This window comes from Perognathus longimembris, chromosome 1 (assembly GCF_023159225.1).
Source record: "Perognathus longimembris pacificus isolate PPM17 chromosome 1, ASM2315922v1, whole genome shotgun sequence".
Taxonomy (NCBI): Eukaryota; Metazoa; Chordata; class Mammalia; order Rodentia; family Heteromyidae; genus Perognathus; species Perognathus longimembris.
Window position 1 is genome coordinate 151,578,556 of NC_063161.1, and position 17,455 is coordinate 151,596,010.

The following is a 17,455-nucleotide window of genomic DNA, read 5'->3' on the forward strand; positions in this document are numbered from 1 at the left end:
CTAATAGACATAGCTGTAGACCTGGGAAGGAAAAGTATTCTGTCAAGTAACAACAGGGAGCAAAGCCACAGAAGTGAGAAATTGGAGAAAGCACAGAGAACCGCTAATAGTTATTTTTAAAATTAACTTGATTGAAGCATAATTTACATGCAATGAAATGCACCTGGTGTAAGTTAATAGCTGGATGAATTTTTTTAAATGTTTACAAACCCATATAACTGCTGTCTCATAGAGTGCTTCCTTTTAAAAATTAGTACTTCAAGCTGTTTTGTGTTCAGTAAATCATAATTTTATTATAGGTTTTGTAGTTCAACATTAAAACCAATATGGAGGCAACAAAACAAATATGAAAACCACAGGCCTAGGAGTCAGCACTGGATTTAAAGCCTACTTCCTGAGCTTCCCCCAAAGCCTCACTGACCTCATCTATGAAATGGAGATCTTAAAAAAAAAAAGTCCATGCCATAAGGTTGCTGTGAAGATGAAAAGTGATTATGTTAAGCTTCTAGCCCAAAGCCTAGAACACAGTAGGCCCACTCAAAAGATAACTGCCTTGCTGTAATTAGGCCTTTGTTGCACGGTAACCCTGTAGTTCATGTTTATGGTGTGGATTTGAAATCATTCTAAATGAGTCTGGTAAAAGACTAAACAGAATAGCAATTTTGAGTTCTGCTTCCTTACTTTTTCTATTTCAGAGTCAGTGGCAAAAGCTCTGGAGGCTTCCAAGCTCAGACACACTGCTTCTAAGTGCCACAGGCTGGCCATTTGAGAATTGATTCTGGAACAAATTGAAAGCAGGACTCCTGAAGGGACTCACTTTCAGATTGTAGAACAGTTCCCTAGCCCTTTAGACAAGAGTCCAACACCCTCCACTTTATATACTGAAAGTTGGGACACCCCTCTCCTATGGTTTTCCCAAACAGCCCCACTGCAGGCTCCACCTGTTCTGTCTCCCTGGCTACCAGCACCCAGTTACCATGTTCTGCTTCCGGTATCAATCTGAGGCCTAGTGTCTCATGGCAAGACCTGCTTCCTCAGTTGACTCACCTGTCACCCTTCCACCCTCCCTGTTCACTCTGTACACCACCAACACCCACTGTGCACCCTTGAGTCCCCTCTTAGTCAGGCTCAGCTTCCTGGGTCCCTTCAGCCCATCTCCTAGCACACAGGATTTGGATACAATCACAGTCACAAGCAAGGATAATTCAAGGGTCATGGGGACAGAGTGCCATCTACCTGAGTCGTGAAGAGCTGTAACTCGTCAGGCAGAACCCACGAGCGAGGGTAGAAGTTGTACTCTTCGGGGAAGAGGGTCTGCATAATTCTCACAGCTCTGCTCAGGGTGATTTTACGCACCATCTCTGTCATGCCTGGAGAGGAGAATAACCATCAGGTTTGAACAAGCACAGGGACTTTAAAAACCATCCATCAGGCATGGCCACTTTTGAAAACAGTATTTTAAAACAATTATGAGTTGTTCCCCACAGTAGTGGCTCTTGGTTTGGAAAGGGCTACCAAGAATAATGAAAAAAAGACAGCATTCATTATAAAAATGAAGCTTCCCTTTTAGTGGATGGGTTTTTACCCAGTTTATCATCTGACTGAAATTCCAGTAGATAGTAGATATATGAAGCATCTGTATCTTACACTTAAAACTTAATACCCTCTTTAATTGGGGGCCAGCACACATATTTCTGAGATTCCCTCTATCTTTTACTCTAGAGTATATTATCTAGTAGACTCTAGTGACATGATGAGAAAATTAATTAAGTTGCCTGGTTTTAATCTTTCATGAATATTAAAGATATAAAATAGAAAAACACACCTTTCAGCACAAAATCTGTCTTCTTGGATCAAGGACAGGAAATGGAAAGGATATCAGCAAAATTTATAGTTTGGGGTGGGGAGAATGCAATTCATAGAAATTCTTAGTTCTAAGTACTTATATTGACATTGATCCACTTTCATTAATTTGTCCAGAGGAAATTGAAATGTCCCATTTAAAAATACTTGCAGAAATAATGGTGGGTATTATTTTTTTGTAACATCATTGGTAACTCTAGCAAGCAAAAAAACTGGATATTGGTTATCTTAGCAAATTTTAAGTAAATAGGTAAAAAAAAAACTATAAATTTTAGCCTGCTTATTTCTTTAAGGCTGAAAATGGAGATTAAAAATAACCTGTACCCTGAAAGAGATTTAAGTGGTACATGTTTGTCCCAGAAATCAGCCTGGCACAGTTATCTCTAATAGAAACTGGGGTTCCATGTAGCTTGGCATTATCACATGTTTAAAACGGCCCTCGTCAGAGTGAATGATGTTTCTTTTGACCTTCATGTTTAGGAAGCAAATGAACATCTGAAAAGGAAGGTTTGAACTACAACTTCTTCCTTCCCTCAACATATTAAAAAGCTCAATAAGGGCTGAAGTTGTGGCACAGCAGTAGAGCACCTGTCTAGCAAGTTCAAATCTCAGTACCACCAAAAATAAAAGAGCAACAAATCTAGAAATTGTGGCTGGAAGAGGTCAATACTGAACCACTCTAGCATTTGAACCCCAGCTTTACTTCCAGCCTTCTAGTGGTTAGTTGGAAATAAGAGTATCATGGACTTCCCGGCCCTGGTTGGTTTCAAACCATCATACTATTCAGCTTCCTGAGGGGCTAGGGTTACATGTAGGCATGAGCCATGGGCGCCTGGCCAACGGTTCCTTTTGTAACATGCATCCTCAGTCCCCTCACAGCTAAGATCTGGTTTCCAAGCTTGCTTTTGTGTCTCTAGGAAGTTCTCCACTGAAAACTGCTAACTTCAGTTGTGTCCTAAAGGCCAATGGCTGCTTATCCCTAGACACTTCCAGGGTTCTGACTGTCAGAATCCTGCTTGAAGGAATGTCTGATATCCACTAGTCACCAAAAAGCCCCATGACATCCTAGCTGTTTCCCTGCAGGGCTACTAGGGAGAGAATCTCAGGAAATTCACAAGACTTGTCATAGAAGTCACTGTCATTCCTGCCTCTACAGGCCACTCAGACCTGGGTGTGGGAAGTGTTAGCTTCTTACACCACAGCCCTGATGGCTCAGGACTGGACTCTTCCCTGAGCAGCTTCAGCAGTCAACCTACCCAAGTGCCCCTCTCTAGGCTCTGGAACCTATTCTAACAAGGTGTAAGCTCTGGATCTAACTATCGGGTCCTCTCTGCTAAAATTTGACCTTGATTTTGTGCTCCAGTAATGTTTTCTTCTAAGGCTCTGTAGCTTCCATTTTGGTCATCTATCTTTTGCTCATGGTGGTTGAATGGCTGCCTGAACAGCACACAGAGCTGAGTTTTTGCTTTGTTCTCATCAGTGAGCCTCCTCTTTTTTCCCTCATTTATATTCCCTCTAAGTCTATCCAAAAGGTAGAATTCTGGTCTTGCTAGTCACTCATGGGCTCTATGGAGGCTGTCTGATTTCCTAGGTATCGCTAGATGTTTCTGCAGTAGCTGTTCCCTTACCAAATGGAGAAACTAACTCAGGCTGAGCTTCCGACACCAAGGGCATACATGTGTTCTGTCTGCTGCCCTGGAGACTCAAGGCCTGAGGGTCTCACTGCATTGCAGTCAGCCAGGAGTTGTCCTCAGGTTTTCTGTATGCAACCCCATCAAAACAAAAATAGACTAAGCTATATTTGGTGCACTCTGTAATCACCATTTATCACCATTGTTCTTGACAAAACATACTACAACAATTTTTTTTTTCAGATTCACCTCCTCTTCCTCTGTTCCCACTGTTACTAATTAGTTCATCTTCTGCCTGGTTTGTGGGGTAGCCTCTTAGCTAAATCCATTTCCTCTCTTAGCCTTTCTGCCACTTCCAGTGTGATCCTTTGGATGATCTTCCTAAAATACAGGCTGACCAGGGCTATTGTCTCATTTCAGTGTCTCAATGGCTCTCACAGCCTTCTGGCTATGACAGTTATGTATTCAGGTCTCTGCTTGTCACTCGCTGCCCCACTCATTGGACCCACTTGAGCCATCCTGTGTCACTTGTCCTTCACTGCATGAGCAGATTGCAAAGAATTCTGTGGCTCTGTATCAGCCCTGTTCCCTGATTGGTGCTGAGGGAACCGGGGGCGAGGGGAGGCTCAGCTCATAGGCCAATCTTCTTCAGGATCTCTTACTCTGCCTGGCTTCCACACAAAGCTGTATCAGGCTGCATGTCCTTGCTCAGAATTACCAGTTACTCCAAACTACCTCTGGTGTCACGCTTACATTGTGCTTTTCTCAACTGTGTACCTCTCTTCTTGTCTTTCTGTGTCCCCAGAGCCCAAACAGCTGGCCAAAACCCACAGATGCTTCATTGAAGATCTATGTCATCTACCCCGGACTGCCAAACATCTCAGACCTCGGAACTCAATATGAAACTGTTGGTTAGAAGCTGAGAATTGACAGTTTAGGATTATCTTAAAGCAAAGACATATCTAAGACAATTTTTTTCGCCAGTCCTGGGGCTTAGACTCAGGGCCTGAGCACTGTCTCTGGCTTCTTTTTGCTCAAGGCTAGCACTCTACCACTTGAGCTACAGTCCCACTTCCGGCTTTTTCTGTTTATGTGGTGCTGATGAATCAAACCCAGGGCTTTGTGCGTGCTCTGCAAGAACTCTACTGCCTAGCCACATTCCCAGCCCCAGATAATTTTTATAGTATGTCTTAGTTCAGTTAAGATACCATAATGCATTTTGAGCAAAGAAATTACTCAAAACCTAATGTGATAACAAATAAATTATATCTGTATGTGTACCCAGAAGTTCTCAGTGTTTTGCTGAATTTGATGTGTCTATACATGTCTGGTACCTTCACCAGAACTTACTATGCTAAGTTATAGACCATTCCTGGAGAATACATTTTCATAATTATGAGATATATGAGAGACACAAGATAAAGGTGAACATAACTCAAGTCAAAGAGCAGAAGCTCCTGGAATAGCCCCAGAGCTGAGGTTTGCTATATCTATCATAAGGTGGAGGGTGTACAGTTCTGTTTGTCTCTCTGGAGGGTCTAATGCCTACTTGCCATACAGCAGATCAATTGCTGTTAGGAAAGTAGAAAATTACATGTTCCAGCCACTGGCATGAGGAATTTGGGAAGGGGCCAACTTGTTTCTTTGGAATGAAGATTCCTTTATCACTGTTCATAAAACTAATCCTCTGGGAGTACTTCTTTCTATATTGCTCATTTGTTTTCCCAGAGTAGAGCCATGGCTGCTTCTCCCCACTCTTTGCCATTTAAGTGATTTCTTCAGGAGCAGATGGAGAAAATGTGGATGAAGCATCTTATTATGATTTATGTTTGAGTAACTCTTCCAATTCAAAGAGTTGTTCTCATCCAAATCATGTCCTCCCAAATCTCAGGAAGTCTTTTTAGTGGAATCAGGAAGAAATCTTTCTCTGAGCATGAGCAGCAAGGCAGAGAAAATAGCATTAAAGTGGCATTCTCTAACAAAATCCTTTCTCCTCCTGTAAGAACAACTTTGACCTTGGGGTAACTTCCATCTCTGTTCCCTTGGAAACCAATAAAGGTAGATGGCTCACTGTGTTATTCCACCACAAAGCACATAGTTCAAATGACTCCTGATTGGTAATACCTGGTAGGAAGCCATAGCTCCAGGCTTTCATGAGTGTGGTGATATGTGTTCTTGGAGGGAACTTGAAAGGTGGGCTGTGGAGCAATTATGAGAGCTACTGACTCCTATGCAACACCTAAGCCAAGACAGACATGGATCCTGTCTCCTTGAACCTGATTTTTCACTCTAGGGCCAGCGACCAGACCCTGCAATTGTTACAAATACTCCACTAAAGAGATATGGCTGATGCCGATTGGATGACAAGCTGTTTCTCTCGATTGTGCATGTTCTAAATTAAAATGAGCTAAATGTGGCCTGTGGAAACCACTTGAAAAGTCTCCATACTTAAGTTGAAAACCACTGAGCAGACCTGGCAAAACTAGCCAGTGTATGACCTGCAGGTACTGAGTTTCCTGAGAGAGGTCTTCTTAAAGATGTAGCATAGAATGCCAAAGAAAAATGGGTAAGTTGATGCTCTCTTTCGTATAATTATAGATGACATTATACTAAGAAAAACCACCTCTATTGAGCCAAGTACATGCTGACTATAACCATGTGAAATTGATAAGCATGTTTAAGGTTGGGGGGAAAATGTAAAAAAGATGCACACTGCTATTTTGATAGATGAGGGGTGAGATTCAAGGTGATACTCTCTTTAAAAATGTATTATAACATATTCTGTACAGTAAAGCAACAAAATAAATACAAGATCCTGCGGGCAGAGACACTTAATCAAGTATTCCCTTCTCCCTAACTGTCCCATTACCCTAGCCCCTGACTTCACATAAGCATAAAAAAAGAAAAAAAGAAAAAGAAAGAAAGCAATGGGAAATAATAACCATAGCAGAAGGAGGCAATGGAGATTTAAAAACAGAACTGAAAAAAAATGTATGTGGAGGCTGGGATGTAGTGTTTGGATGTGTTGGCAGTGGCAATTTTCTGGTGAGTTCCTCTTGTGGGGTTAGTCTCCTAATGTGTCTGTATCATTTTGTACTAAGCTGAGGCTGCCTATAGCCCACAGTACTTGGAATGCAGACCAGAGAATTTGGTTTTGAAAATAGTTATCTCCAAATATGATCATTAAAGAGAAGGGAAATCGATACTTCCTTTATAGGATATATTCCTAGAATTTTAGTACTTCCGTTTCCCGTGGGAGGAATGTTCTATTTCTTCATCACCAGACCTCCTATATTATATCTATAACCCAACAAGTGAAAAATCATCTTCCCCCACCAGTGGAATTAGACCAAGAAAGCCTGTCTTAATGCCTGTGAAAGCTAGCCTGCACTCTTGACATCCTGGGAGGCTCAAATCCTGATTATCTCTGTGCAAACTCCTCTCCTAAGACAATAGCAATGCAGTAGAGCACAGGCAGCAACTCCCAATTAAGAATCTTCAAGTTCGATCTCAAAACACTGTCATTTTTTTTTTTTGTAGAATGTACTCTGAAATTCGACCCTAGAAACACTTTCAAATAACAACATTAACAGCAGATACCTGGAAACTTGTTCACTTGGCCAGAGAATATGTCATTGTCGTGAAATGAAACTCCATGCCAGTAGATGTCACAAGGCAAGCGTCGGCCAAATGGGAACTAGAAAACAGAAAAACAAAATGTGATTAATTAGCCAGGAAGTGGTGGCTCATGTTTATAATCTGAGCTACTGAGGAGGCTAAGATCTGAGTATTGAGGTTCAAAGCTAGCCTGGGCAGGAAAGTCCATGAAACTGTTATCTCCAATTAACCACCAGAAAGCTAGAAGTGATGCTATGGCTCAAAGTAGTAGAGCACTAGCCTTGAGCAAGAGAGCTTAGGGACAGCACTCAAGCCCTGAGTTCAAGCCCTGTAATTAATTATAAAAGAGACAGGGACCCTAGTGGGTGTCCATTATGTACAAATTCCTAACACTTGGCATACATGACATGATTTAGTTCTCAAAACAAGCATGTGAGGTAGATGATACAGTCTTCCATTTGTAGATGAAGAAACAGATTCAGGGGCTGGGGATACAGCCTAGTGGCAAGAGTGCCTGCCTCGGATACACGAGGCCCTAGGTTCGATTCCCCAGCACCACATATACAGAAAACGGCCAGAAGCGGCGCTGTGGCTCAAGTGGCAGAGTGCTAGCCTTGAGCGGGAAGAAGCCAGGGACAGTGCTCAGGCCCTGAGTCCAAGGCCCAGGACTGGCCAAAAAAAAAAAGAAAGAAAGAAACAGATTCAGACAGGCTTGTCATATACACATGCCACTGGCTTTACAAGCACGATTTCCTTTCAGTTATCACAGCTAGATTCAAATGGAATCTTCCCTTCTAGCTGATTAAAAAAATATGAGGCTATGGGAAATAGTTTGACATGCCTTAGGCCACACAAAGTCTATTTAAGGGGAAGAGTCAGGATTTGAATCCAAGTCTTCCCAAATAAGCCCTTACTTCTTTTCCTTTCTTTGCAAGTTGAAACCCTCTACTCATCCCTGAAAGAATGAGCAGAGCCCCTCACCTCACCTGTCTCTCCCTCACACAAGGGCAGGATATGTCCCCAGTTGTTGGGGTCCATCTTTCTCGCCTTGATGGAAGGGGCTTGATGCACCTCCCCCAGCCTTACGGAATGCGGCCCTGCTACCCCCTCTAGATTGGAATCCAGAGAAACCGGTTGGGCCAACAGCCCTCCAACCTGCCAGCCAGCCGGGCGCCCACCAACCCCGCCCGGGTTCGGTGCGCTCAAGTGACGTTAGCCCTTGGGGGTCAGGCGACAGCTCTTGGCCTATCGGAATCCTGGCCAACCCCCTTCCTTCGGAATCATCTCCCCTTGTCCTTCTCTCAATAAAGTTAGTTCGCTCTCAGAAGCCTACTCCGTGGTCTATGTACGCTAGCTCCCAGGGAAGGATAGCGGCCACATTACCACGTAGGTCACGCACACACTAGGCCGGACCGAACCCCCACGTCTCACTCTAATTTACCTGCTGGTCGGGAGTTGGGGGAGAGGACGTTACGGAGGGCAGGAAGAGAGAAGAAAGAGTCCGAGCCGGGAGGGGAGAAAAAAAACCCAACACCCAGTGACTAAGACAGTTGCTGGAACTCTACAGTAAAGACTTTTTGCATTGACACATGAACAAGCTAGGAGGGATCATCTGACTCAAGATGAGATAACTGGATTCTGTTTTCCAGGAATTTGGAAATCTGAGATGCCAGGCAGCCTCAGCTGGCCCTTGAACTGGAGCAATAAAAAAAATAAAAAGCTGGAGCTGGGCAGCTGGAGCTGCTATGCACAAAAAGAAGCCAGTCTGGAGAGAGAGAGAGAGAGAGAGAGAGAGAGAGAGAGAGAGAGAGAGAGAGAGAGAATAGAGAGAGAGAGAGAGAGAGAGAGAGAGAATAGAGAGAGAAAGAGGGAAGAGAGGCCATGTTGCCTAGAGACAGATGGAGTGGTCTCAGGTCCCAGGGTGTGTAGTCCCATGAGGTGGCTACCGCTCCTGCAAGATAGGCTTATATACTGAGAATATCATTTTGGGGTATGCTTGAAATCCTCTTTGGCACAAGCTGCAAGGTTTCAATTATTTGCAGTCAGAATATCCTTCAGAGAGACAAAAAGGTTTGTTCTTTCCACTACATCCTGGTGCCTCTTCAAAGTTATTAACACGTTCTGCACTTACAGAACATATTCTGTAAAGCTGCATCTCAGCTGACCTTGTTCAAAGGGGAAAGGGAGAGCATGCTAGCTCATATTTAGAGCTTGCTTGCTAAGAGTCCAAATGAAGAGAAACACCAACACATTAAATATTAGTGTTCTGTTTTCTCACCATAAGACAACAGTTAATCAGAATTTTTATCTACTCTTAAGTTGAGGGGCTAAGTTCCGGTAGGAGGACATGGCATGACTAATGAGATTTTGGTGGTGACTCAAAGCGATCCAATCATTTCCAAATTAAAATGAAGGAAAACAGACTCAAGCCCTTTAAATCAGCTACACCATTTCAAATCTGTGCCAAAGTGAGGCATATGCTACACTCCAGCAGCATTAGCAATTTCATCTATAATTTATAGCATTTCACTTGTTTTCTGCGCATCCAGTAGGCGGTAAGTTATTTATTCAGCAGTCATAAATACAAAGAGATATAACATATGTTATTTTCTTCCAGCTGTTAAGTGCTAATATAGACAAGAGAAAGATAACCAGGCAGATAGGTGCCTCTAAAATGTACTCTGCTGGGTGCAGTGGCTCATGCCTGTAATTCTAGTTACTTAGGAAGAAGTCAGGAGGTTCATGGTTGAAGGACAGCCTGGGAAAAAAGCTAGTGAATCTTCATCTTAAACAAGCCAAGAGTGGTAGCTCACGTCACACACAATCCCAGTTATATAAGGATAGGTAGGTGGATTTCAGTCTCAGACAAGCCCCAGGAAAAAACACAAGGCTCAACCTTGGAGTATGTCTCAATTAGTTGAGCACTTGCCTAGTAAGCATTAATTCAAACCTCAGTACCCAAATACATAATAACATAGAAAATAGAATAAACCAGCACCAATGAGCTTTGGGGATCATAGTTCAAAGCCAGCCTAGGCAGAAAAGCATGGGAGACTCTTACCTATAATTAACTATCAAGAAAGCTGGAAGTGGGGCTGGGAATATGGCCTAGTGGCAAGAGTGCTTGCCTGGTTTACATGAGGCCATGGGTTCAATTCCTCAGCACCACATATACAGAAAATGGCCAGAAGTGGCGCTGTGGCTCAAGTGGCAGAGTGCTAGCCTTGAGCAAAAAAGAAGCCAGGGACAGTGCTCAGGCCCTGAGTTCACGGCCTAGGACTGGCCAAAAAAAGAAAGCTGGAAGTGGAGCTGCGGCTTAAGTAGTACAGTGCTAGCCTTGAGCACAAAAGCTCAGGGACAGTGCCCAGGTCCAGAGTTCCAGACCAGCACAAAAGAAGACAGACTAAGGGGGGGGAGGGGGGAATTGGAGGGAGGAAGGGAGGGAGGGAGGACAGAAGGAAGAGAGGGAGGGAGGGAGGGAGGGAGGGAGGGAGGGAGGAAGGAAGGAAGGAAGGAAGGAAGGAAGGAAGGAAGGAAGGAAGGAAGGAAGGAAGGAAGGAAGGAAGGAAGGAAAGGTAAGGTCCTCGAGCAAAGTGCAGTAAGATCCATGACCTGCTCCTTGTCAGTAGGCCACCCGAGGACACTTTATCAAGCTTGTCACCATCCTCCAGTTCTTACTACTCTTGGCAATAATGGCTTGGGACTTGACAATATTAAGTCAACCCTCCATTCAGAAGCACCTTTTGCTGGGGCTGGGTGTGACTCAAGTAGTAACGCAAGCACAAGCCCAGGGTCAAAAAATAAAACAAAGAAGTAGCTTCAGCTCATTCAGTTTTGAGAAATCACCATTTTTCAAACATTATATCCATTCAATCATAATTATGTGCCTGACACTGTGCTAGGGGCTGGGAATAAAGGGCACACAACTCTTATTAAAGCTTGTTGCTGTTGCTTGTAATAATACTGGGGCTTGAACTTAGGGCCTGGGTGCTTTTTTGCTCAAGGCTGGTGCTCGACTACTTAAGCTATACCTCTACTTTTGGCTTTTTGCTGACTAATTGGAGATAAGAGCCTCACAGATTTTTCTGCCCAGGCTGGCTTCAAACCATAATCCTCAGATCTCAGCCCCTTTGAGTAGACAGGATTATAGACATGAGCTACCAGCACCCAGCTACCAGTCATTAGCTACCAGATAATATTATACATATTCAAAGGTGAATGAAAGCTTTTCCTGTAAGGTCAGGAAGAGGAACAAGACTGAGACAGCCACTCTCACCTCTCAACATAATAGTCAACTCACACAGTATTCACAGTTCTAGTCAGCAACTGGCAAGAGGAAGAAATCAAAGACAATCACATTAGAAATGAATAAAGTTATCTGCTTGTAGATGATCTGAAAATCATATACACACACAAATTAGTTCAGTCAAGCTCAAAACCTGCATGTAAAAATCTGCTCAGCATTGTCACTGGGGTTTGCATTTAAGTGTTGGATACTTTGTGTGCATGATCTCACTTAGCTCGCACAGCTGTCTTACAAGAAAAGGAGCACTAGAAGCCCTATAGTCACACCAAGGTTTCCAGAGAGTAAAGAACTTCCCCCAAGGCCCCAGAGCTAGTGAGGGCAGAGGTACAATCCAGGTCATCCTGATTCCAGGGCCCAGGTAGTCAGCCATCTGCAATGGTTTAGACAAGTGTCCTCAGGAGTTCATGTGTTAATGGCCTGGGTGGGTATGGGGGGAGGGTGTTGGTAAGTGGAAAAGAGGTACAGTAAAACCTGTGAGAGTAGGGGGTCTGGTGAGAGGTCCTTAGATCACTGTGTCCTAGCTCCTGACAAACAGGAGAACAGTTGTTCTAACATCGTGTTGCCTACCATCACCATCTGGTGTTCCCACCAGAGGCCCAAACCAATGGGGATACCCAATCTCAGATTGGGCCCTCCAGAACTGTAAGCTTTACCTTTTCTCTTTACAAATGAATTGCCTCAGGTGTTCCATTATAGTAATGTGACACTAACACACCTCTACACACTACTTTTTGAACTTTATCCATTGGCTACTCATGAAATACTGTATTAAACCTACCCTCATGCTACACTTGGCCATCTTTGACACAAAGAAAATTCCTCCCTTAGGGTGTGCACCTGGGCGGTCCCAAAATCTTTTCTCCTATTTCCCAGAAAGACTGAAAGTACACTTGCAAAACAGGCTCAAGAAAGACAGGAGCCATTAAATGTCCTTTGAGCCTATCTGTGCCTCAGGAACTGATACTGGGTCTCTCTTCAAATGGCCCAAAAAGCCAGTTCAAACCCCACCCCCTGGGGATGTGGCAAAAAGAAATTTCACAGTGAATGCTGATGAAAGCTCAGTTCACATTTCTGTACTTTGTGAATGATTTTCTTCAGAAAATGTCTTTATGAACAGGAAATCTTTCAAGTGATGGGATAAAAGTAGAGAAATAAGCTTTGATATGGACAAGTGTATGTGCAACGCATTGACAGGGGAAAGGATGCAAACTGGTGCTTTCACATGAGTAGCTGGAAGGACCCAAGAGGAACACGAGGAGGATGTAGCCAATCCACCATGCTTGGGCCAAGGAGATCCTGGATCAAGCTCCAACCCACCCTGTCCCACCCTGAGACCTTTATATAACTCTGCCCCTTGGTGCTTCCCCTGTTCATCTGTAACTGAGGAAAGAAATCACAACAAAAACTGTCCTTGTGCTGGGGCTGCTAGGTGGACTCAGGCAAGGTACAGGAAGTGTTTTATAAACAGTTTAAATTGTTCTTGTGTAGGACAGGTTATGTTTGGTGTCCAAAGAAATAAGCTCAATGAGTGGACTCCAGTTAACAACACATGCCAGCCAAATGTGGACCATTATTAGGAAAGCTCTCCTAGAAGGCTACTATAATATACCTGTATTCAGGGACCTTCTAGAATGCCCTGGGGCAGAAGTTAATAGATTCCTGTCTATTGATGCTCTGTTGAAGCTCTAGTTCAGCCACCACTTTGTCCAGCATTTATGTTCATATGACTGCTTCCTCCTCCAGAAACAATGTCCTGGGGGTGGAGATATTTTATTTTTCTTCCCACCACCTTCTCCATCTACACATCTGTGGTCGGCAGCCTCTAACCTCCAATGATCCTGCCTCCCTGGGCACATGACTTTGTGTGTCCTCTACCATGCTGGCCTAGGCTTAATTTCTCTCCCTCAGTCTCCCCTCAATCACTTTCTCATCTCTCCTAATTTCTCCTGTCTCCCAACCTCTCACTTCTCTGTCTCCCTCCTTTCTCTCTTCTCTCCTCTCTTAATCGCTCCCCCCAATTGATCATCTCAACCTCTCTCCCTTTTCTCTCTCACTCTTGCCCTGTCTCTCTCAATCTCTGTCTGTCACCTCTCTTTGTTTTCTCCCCACTCCCTTCTCACTCTTTCTTTCCCTAATTCACCTTGGGAATGCCTAGGAAGAGGTGTCTGTGTCAGCAACAGAAGCCTCAGGTCAACAGCCATGCAATGGCTTAGCAATGGATCCTTCCGCCCCATCAAGCTCTCAGAATCTGGGCCCTGGCCAACGGCTTGGCTGCCTCATGAGAGAATCTTTACTCTCAGAAACCATAGTTGATAATAAACCTGTGTGGTTTATATAGTAGGGGTTTGAAATCAAGGCCTCATGCACGCTAGACAAGTGCTTTACCACTTGAGCCATGTTCCTAGCATTTGTTTCTTTTGTTTGGGGATAGAGTCTCACAATACTATTTTTTACACTGCCCCAGTAGCTGGGATGACAGGGTTTGTTACATCACCCAGCTTTTTCATTGAGATCTGGGAGTCTCGCTGATATTTTTTTTCGGAGGCGGGGGGAGCGGGCTCTGGGCTGACTTCAAACCACAATCTCCACTCGTTGAGTAGCTGAGATTACAGGTATGAGCAGTGCTTCATACTTGTGCCTACACAAAAATGCTATTTTAAGATGCCAAGTGTTTGGGCACATTTGTTACAGAGCACTGAATGACAAATGAACCATTTCAGGTTTTAAACAAGATCATAGAGAAACAAAGCATTCTAAAGAGGCAGGGATTTAAAAGATATATGTGTATATGTATACTGGATGTAATTATTACTCTTTATGATATACTTGATTGTGTGTCAGGTATTTGTTTATTTTATTTTCATTTCTTTATTGTCAAAGTGATGTACAGAGGTATTACAGTTTCATACATAAGGCAGTGCATACATTTCTTATCCAACTTGTTACCTCCTTCCTCATTTTCCCCTACTTCCCCCCTTCCCCATCTCCCTCCCTTCCATGAGTTATACAATTGGTTTACACCACATAGTTTTTTAAGTATTGCTGTTGCATTGGTTTGTCTTTTTATCCTTTGTCTCTTGATTTTGGTATTCCCTTTCCCTTCCCTAGTTCCAACACACACACACACACACACACACACACAAACACACACACACACACACACACACACACTATCCAGGGTACCCAAATCAGTTTGTGTCTGCTATTTAAACATATGCCTCCATTTTACAAAAGAAATACAACCCATTGCTAATTAGTGGCAAACCCAGAATTTGAAGTCATGTTGGTCTTTCTCCAAAGCGTGTGGCTCTTTCAATTCTACTATGGATTGACAGATGGATAGATGAATTCACCTAGGAAAATAAGTGAACATATACAGCAGGCAGTTGTGACTAACATTTCAAGGAAGATGTTATAAATTTATTTAACACAATTGCTGCCTTAGCATTATTTTTATGACTGTCATAGATTAGTTGAAACCCAGTCAATACCCAGTTACCTTTGGCCTATCTAAAACTCCCCATGTGGTTGGTTATTTGTGATATTGCTGGCATATGGCTTATTCCACTGCCCCAAACAATACATCCCATCAGCTGCTGGTGGTATAACCTAACATCTACCACCAGCATTGCATACAGAAGCTTTGTCATCTGGTTTCTTTCAAGTAGCCAATCCATAACCTCTAAGGCCATAGACCACGCGAAGGGCACAGTCTCACAGAGTATAGCCATAGGTAAAAGAAACCCTGTTGTCATTTAGATAAATGTGCCTCAAAGGCCTAGTTCCCAATGAAATGTTCATTGATGGATTCATAACTTGATGGTAGATGCAAGGAAGATGGTAGATGAAAGCAGGGATGTCCTGGAAGGGTATATTTTGTCACCAGCTCTCTTCCACTAGGGGAGCAGCGTAGCCATGCCATCCCACCATGATGTTTGCTACACTAAAAGCAATGGGGCTAGGCTAGTGCACCATGGACCCAAACCTCTGAAACCATGAGCCCCATCTTGGCTCCCTTCAGCTGTTTCCACAGGTATTTTGTCACTGGCAAAACAAACAAACAAACAAAAACTCTCAATACAGACCTCAAAACCAAAGGAGAGAGAAATGCTAAGAATAAAAATCGTAAGAAGAATACAGCACAGAAATGCCCACAGGTAGCCAATAAATACAAGGGAAAAACTGCCCTAGAGGACGGATTACCGATTTAACACTGCTTCAATTGAGGAAGTAAGACTAAGTAAACACTGGTGGAAATCTGTCAGTCAGCTTTCTATTATTTTAACAAATAACTAAAAGAATTAACTAAAGAGGAAACCAATTTTTGGCTGGCAGCTTGGAGATGTCAATCCATGGTCTGTTGGCTGTGTTGCTTTTGGGCTGTGGTGGGGTGAGGTGGCATGGCAGAGTTGTTTATTTCATGGCAGAGAAACAGAGAGAAGAGGAGGGACCGGGGTACCAATAAAGTAAAGCTAGGGAGGTCAAGTCCTTATTGACCTCAACTCTCTCCCTAGGCCCCAGGTCTTAAAGTTCCACCACTTCCCAATAGTGCCATGGCCTGGGTCCAAGCCTAATACCCATGGGCCTTTGGGTCCCATTCTCAATTGAAACAATAGCACTGTCAGATCCTGACACAGATGTGACCGCGAAAGGGACACAGAAGCCCTTTCCAGCCCGAAAAAGGGATGCCAGGTCACCTTGCTTCTCTGCCACTCACACCTCAGCTCTCCCAGGCTGCTGAGAAGAGACAGCCAGAAGTCTGGGGGATGGGGGGGATGTCACAAGAAGATTTCTGCCTATGGGAATTGGTGCTGCTGGTGGAAAGCCTCACTAGCATGGAGAGACAAGTTTGAAGACACTGATCATAATGTCTTTGGTGGGGGAGATAGGGATCTCTCCAAGCCTGCTTCACCAGTAATGTCAATCTGTTGATTGACTGTGAGGATACACAATACATGTGAGCCACTCAGCACCATCCTGTACACAGGCTCTGCTGCTTAGGGAGTCAAACAAGGCTAATTTCCTTCTTTTCCATCATTTTCTCATCACTCCTCACTTTATACAGATCAGCTGCTAAGATATGAAACCAAAAACAACCCCTTTCCCAGCCAGGTGCCTGTGGCTCGTGCCTGTTATACTAGCTACTCAGGAGGCTAAGACCAGAGGGTCATGGCTCAAAGTCAGGTTGGGCAGGAAAGTCAGTGAGACTCTTAGCTACCATTAGTCAACAACAACAACAAAAGCCCGAAGTGAAGGTGTGGCTCAAGTGGTAGCCACTACCCTTGAATTTTTTTTTTTCTTCCTGGCCAGTCCTGGGCCTTCAACTCAGGGCCTGAGCACTGTCCCTGGCTTCTTTTTGCTCAAGGCTAGCACTCTGCCACTTGAGCCACAGCGACACTTCTGGCCATTTTCTATATGGGTGCTAGGGAATTGAACCCAGGGCTTAGTGTATAAGAGGCAAGTACTCTTGCCACTAGGCCATATGCCCAGCCCTCTACCCTTGAAATTTTTAAGGGATGGGAGCTAGGCCCTGAATTCAAGTCTTAGTTGAAAAAAAAAAATAACAAACCTTTCCCATGTCCAATACCTGAAGAGGTGGGGGTTAGGAATGGGAGTGTTTTGTTTTCAAGACTAGCCTAAGACAAAGGATGAACCCAGAGCACGCTGGGCATGAAAGCCACGTGTGTCTTAATGAGTAGACACCCACCTCTGGAGAACCCACACTTGCAGAAATGCATTGCCCCAAGTTCAAGAACTGGATTCAGATCTCAGCCCTGCCAACTGGGAAAGACCTCGCTTTCATCGTTAGAGAAAGGTGAGCAGCAAAGCCTCTCTCACAGGCCATGTCATGGGGATGGAAAACCACCACCTAGGCAAAAGGCTCTCTACTCCAGCCAGATACCATTTAGTAGGCACTGTTGGTTCAATTAGAAACAATGGAAAGAAAGCCTTCCCGCTTGCACTTCACTAATGAACTCCCTTGATAAGAGAAGCAGAGAGGAAGAGTCCCCAGCCATGTCTGATGACAGAGAAAGGA

General features: G+C 43.9%; 1 protein-coding gene across 1 annotated transcript in view; it reads right to left on the bottom strand.

Moving 5' to 3' along the window:
• Ttll11 (tubulin tyrosine ligase like 11) overlaps nt 1–17,455 on the bottom strand; it is a 100,203-nt gene that overhangs the window by 50,949 nt on the left and 31,799 nt on the right. The window contains exons 2-3 of the mRNA XM_048341199.1: nt 7,095–7,191; nt 1,237–1,370 (exon numbers count right to left, since the gene is read on the bottom strand). Of these exons, the coding sequence (XP_048197156.1) occupies nt 1,237–1,370; nt 7,095–7,191 (231 nt within the window). The remainder of the gene's footprint in view (nt 1–1,236; nt 1,371–7,094; nt 7,192–17,455) is intronic.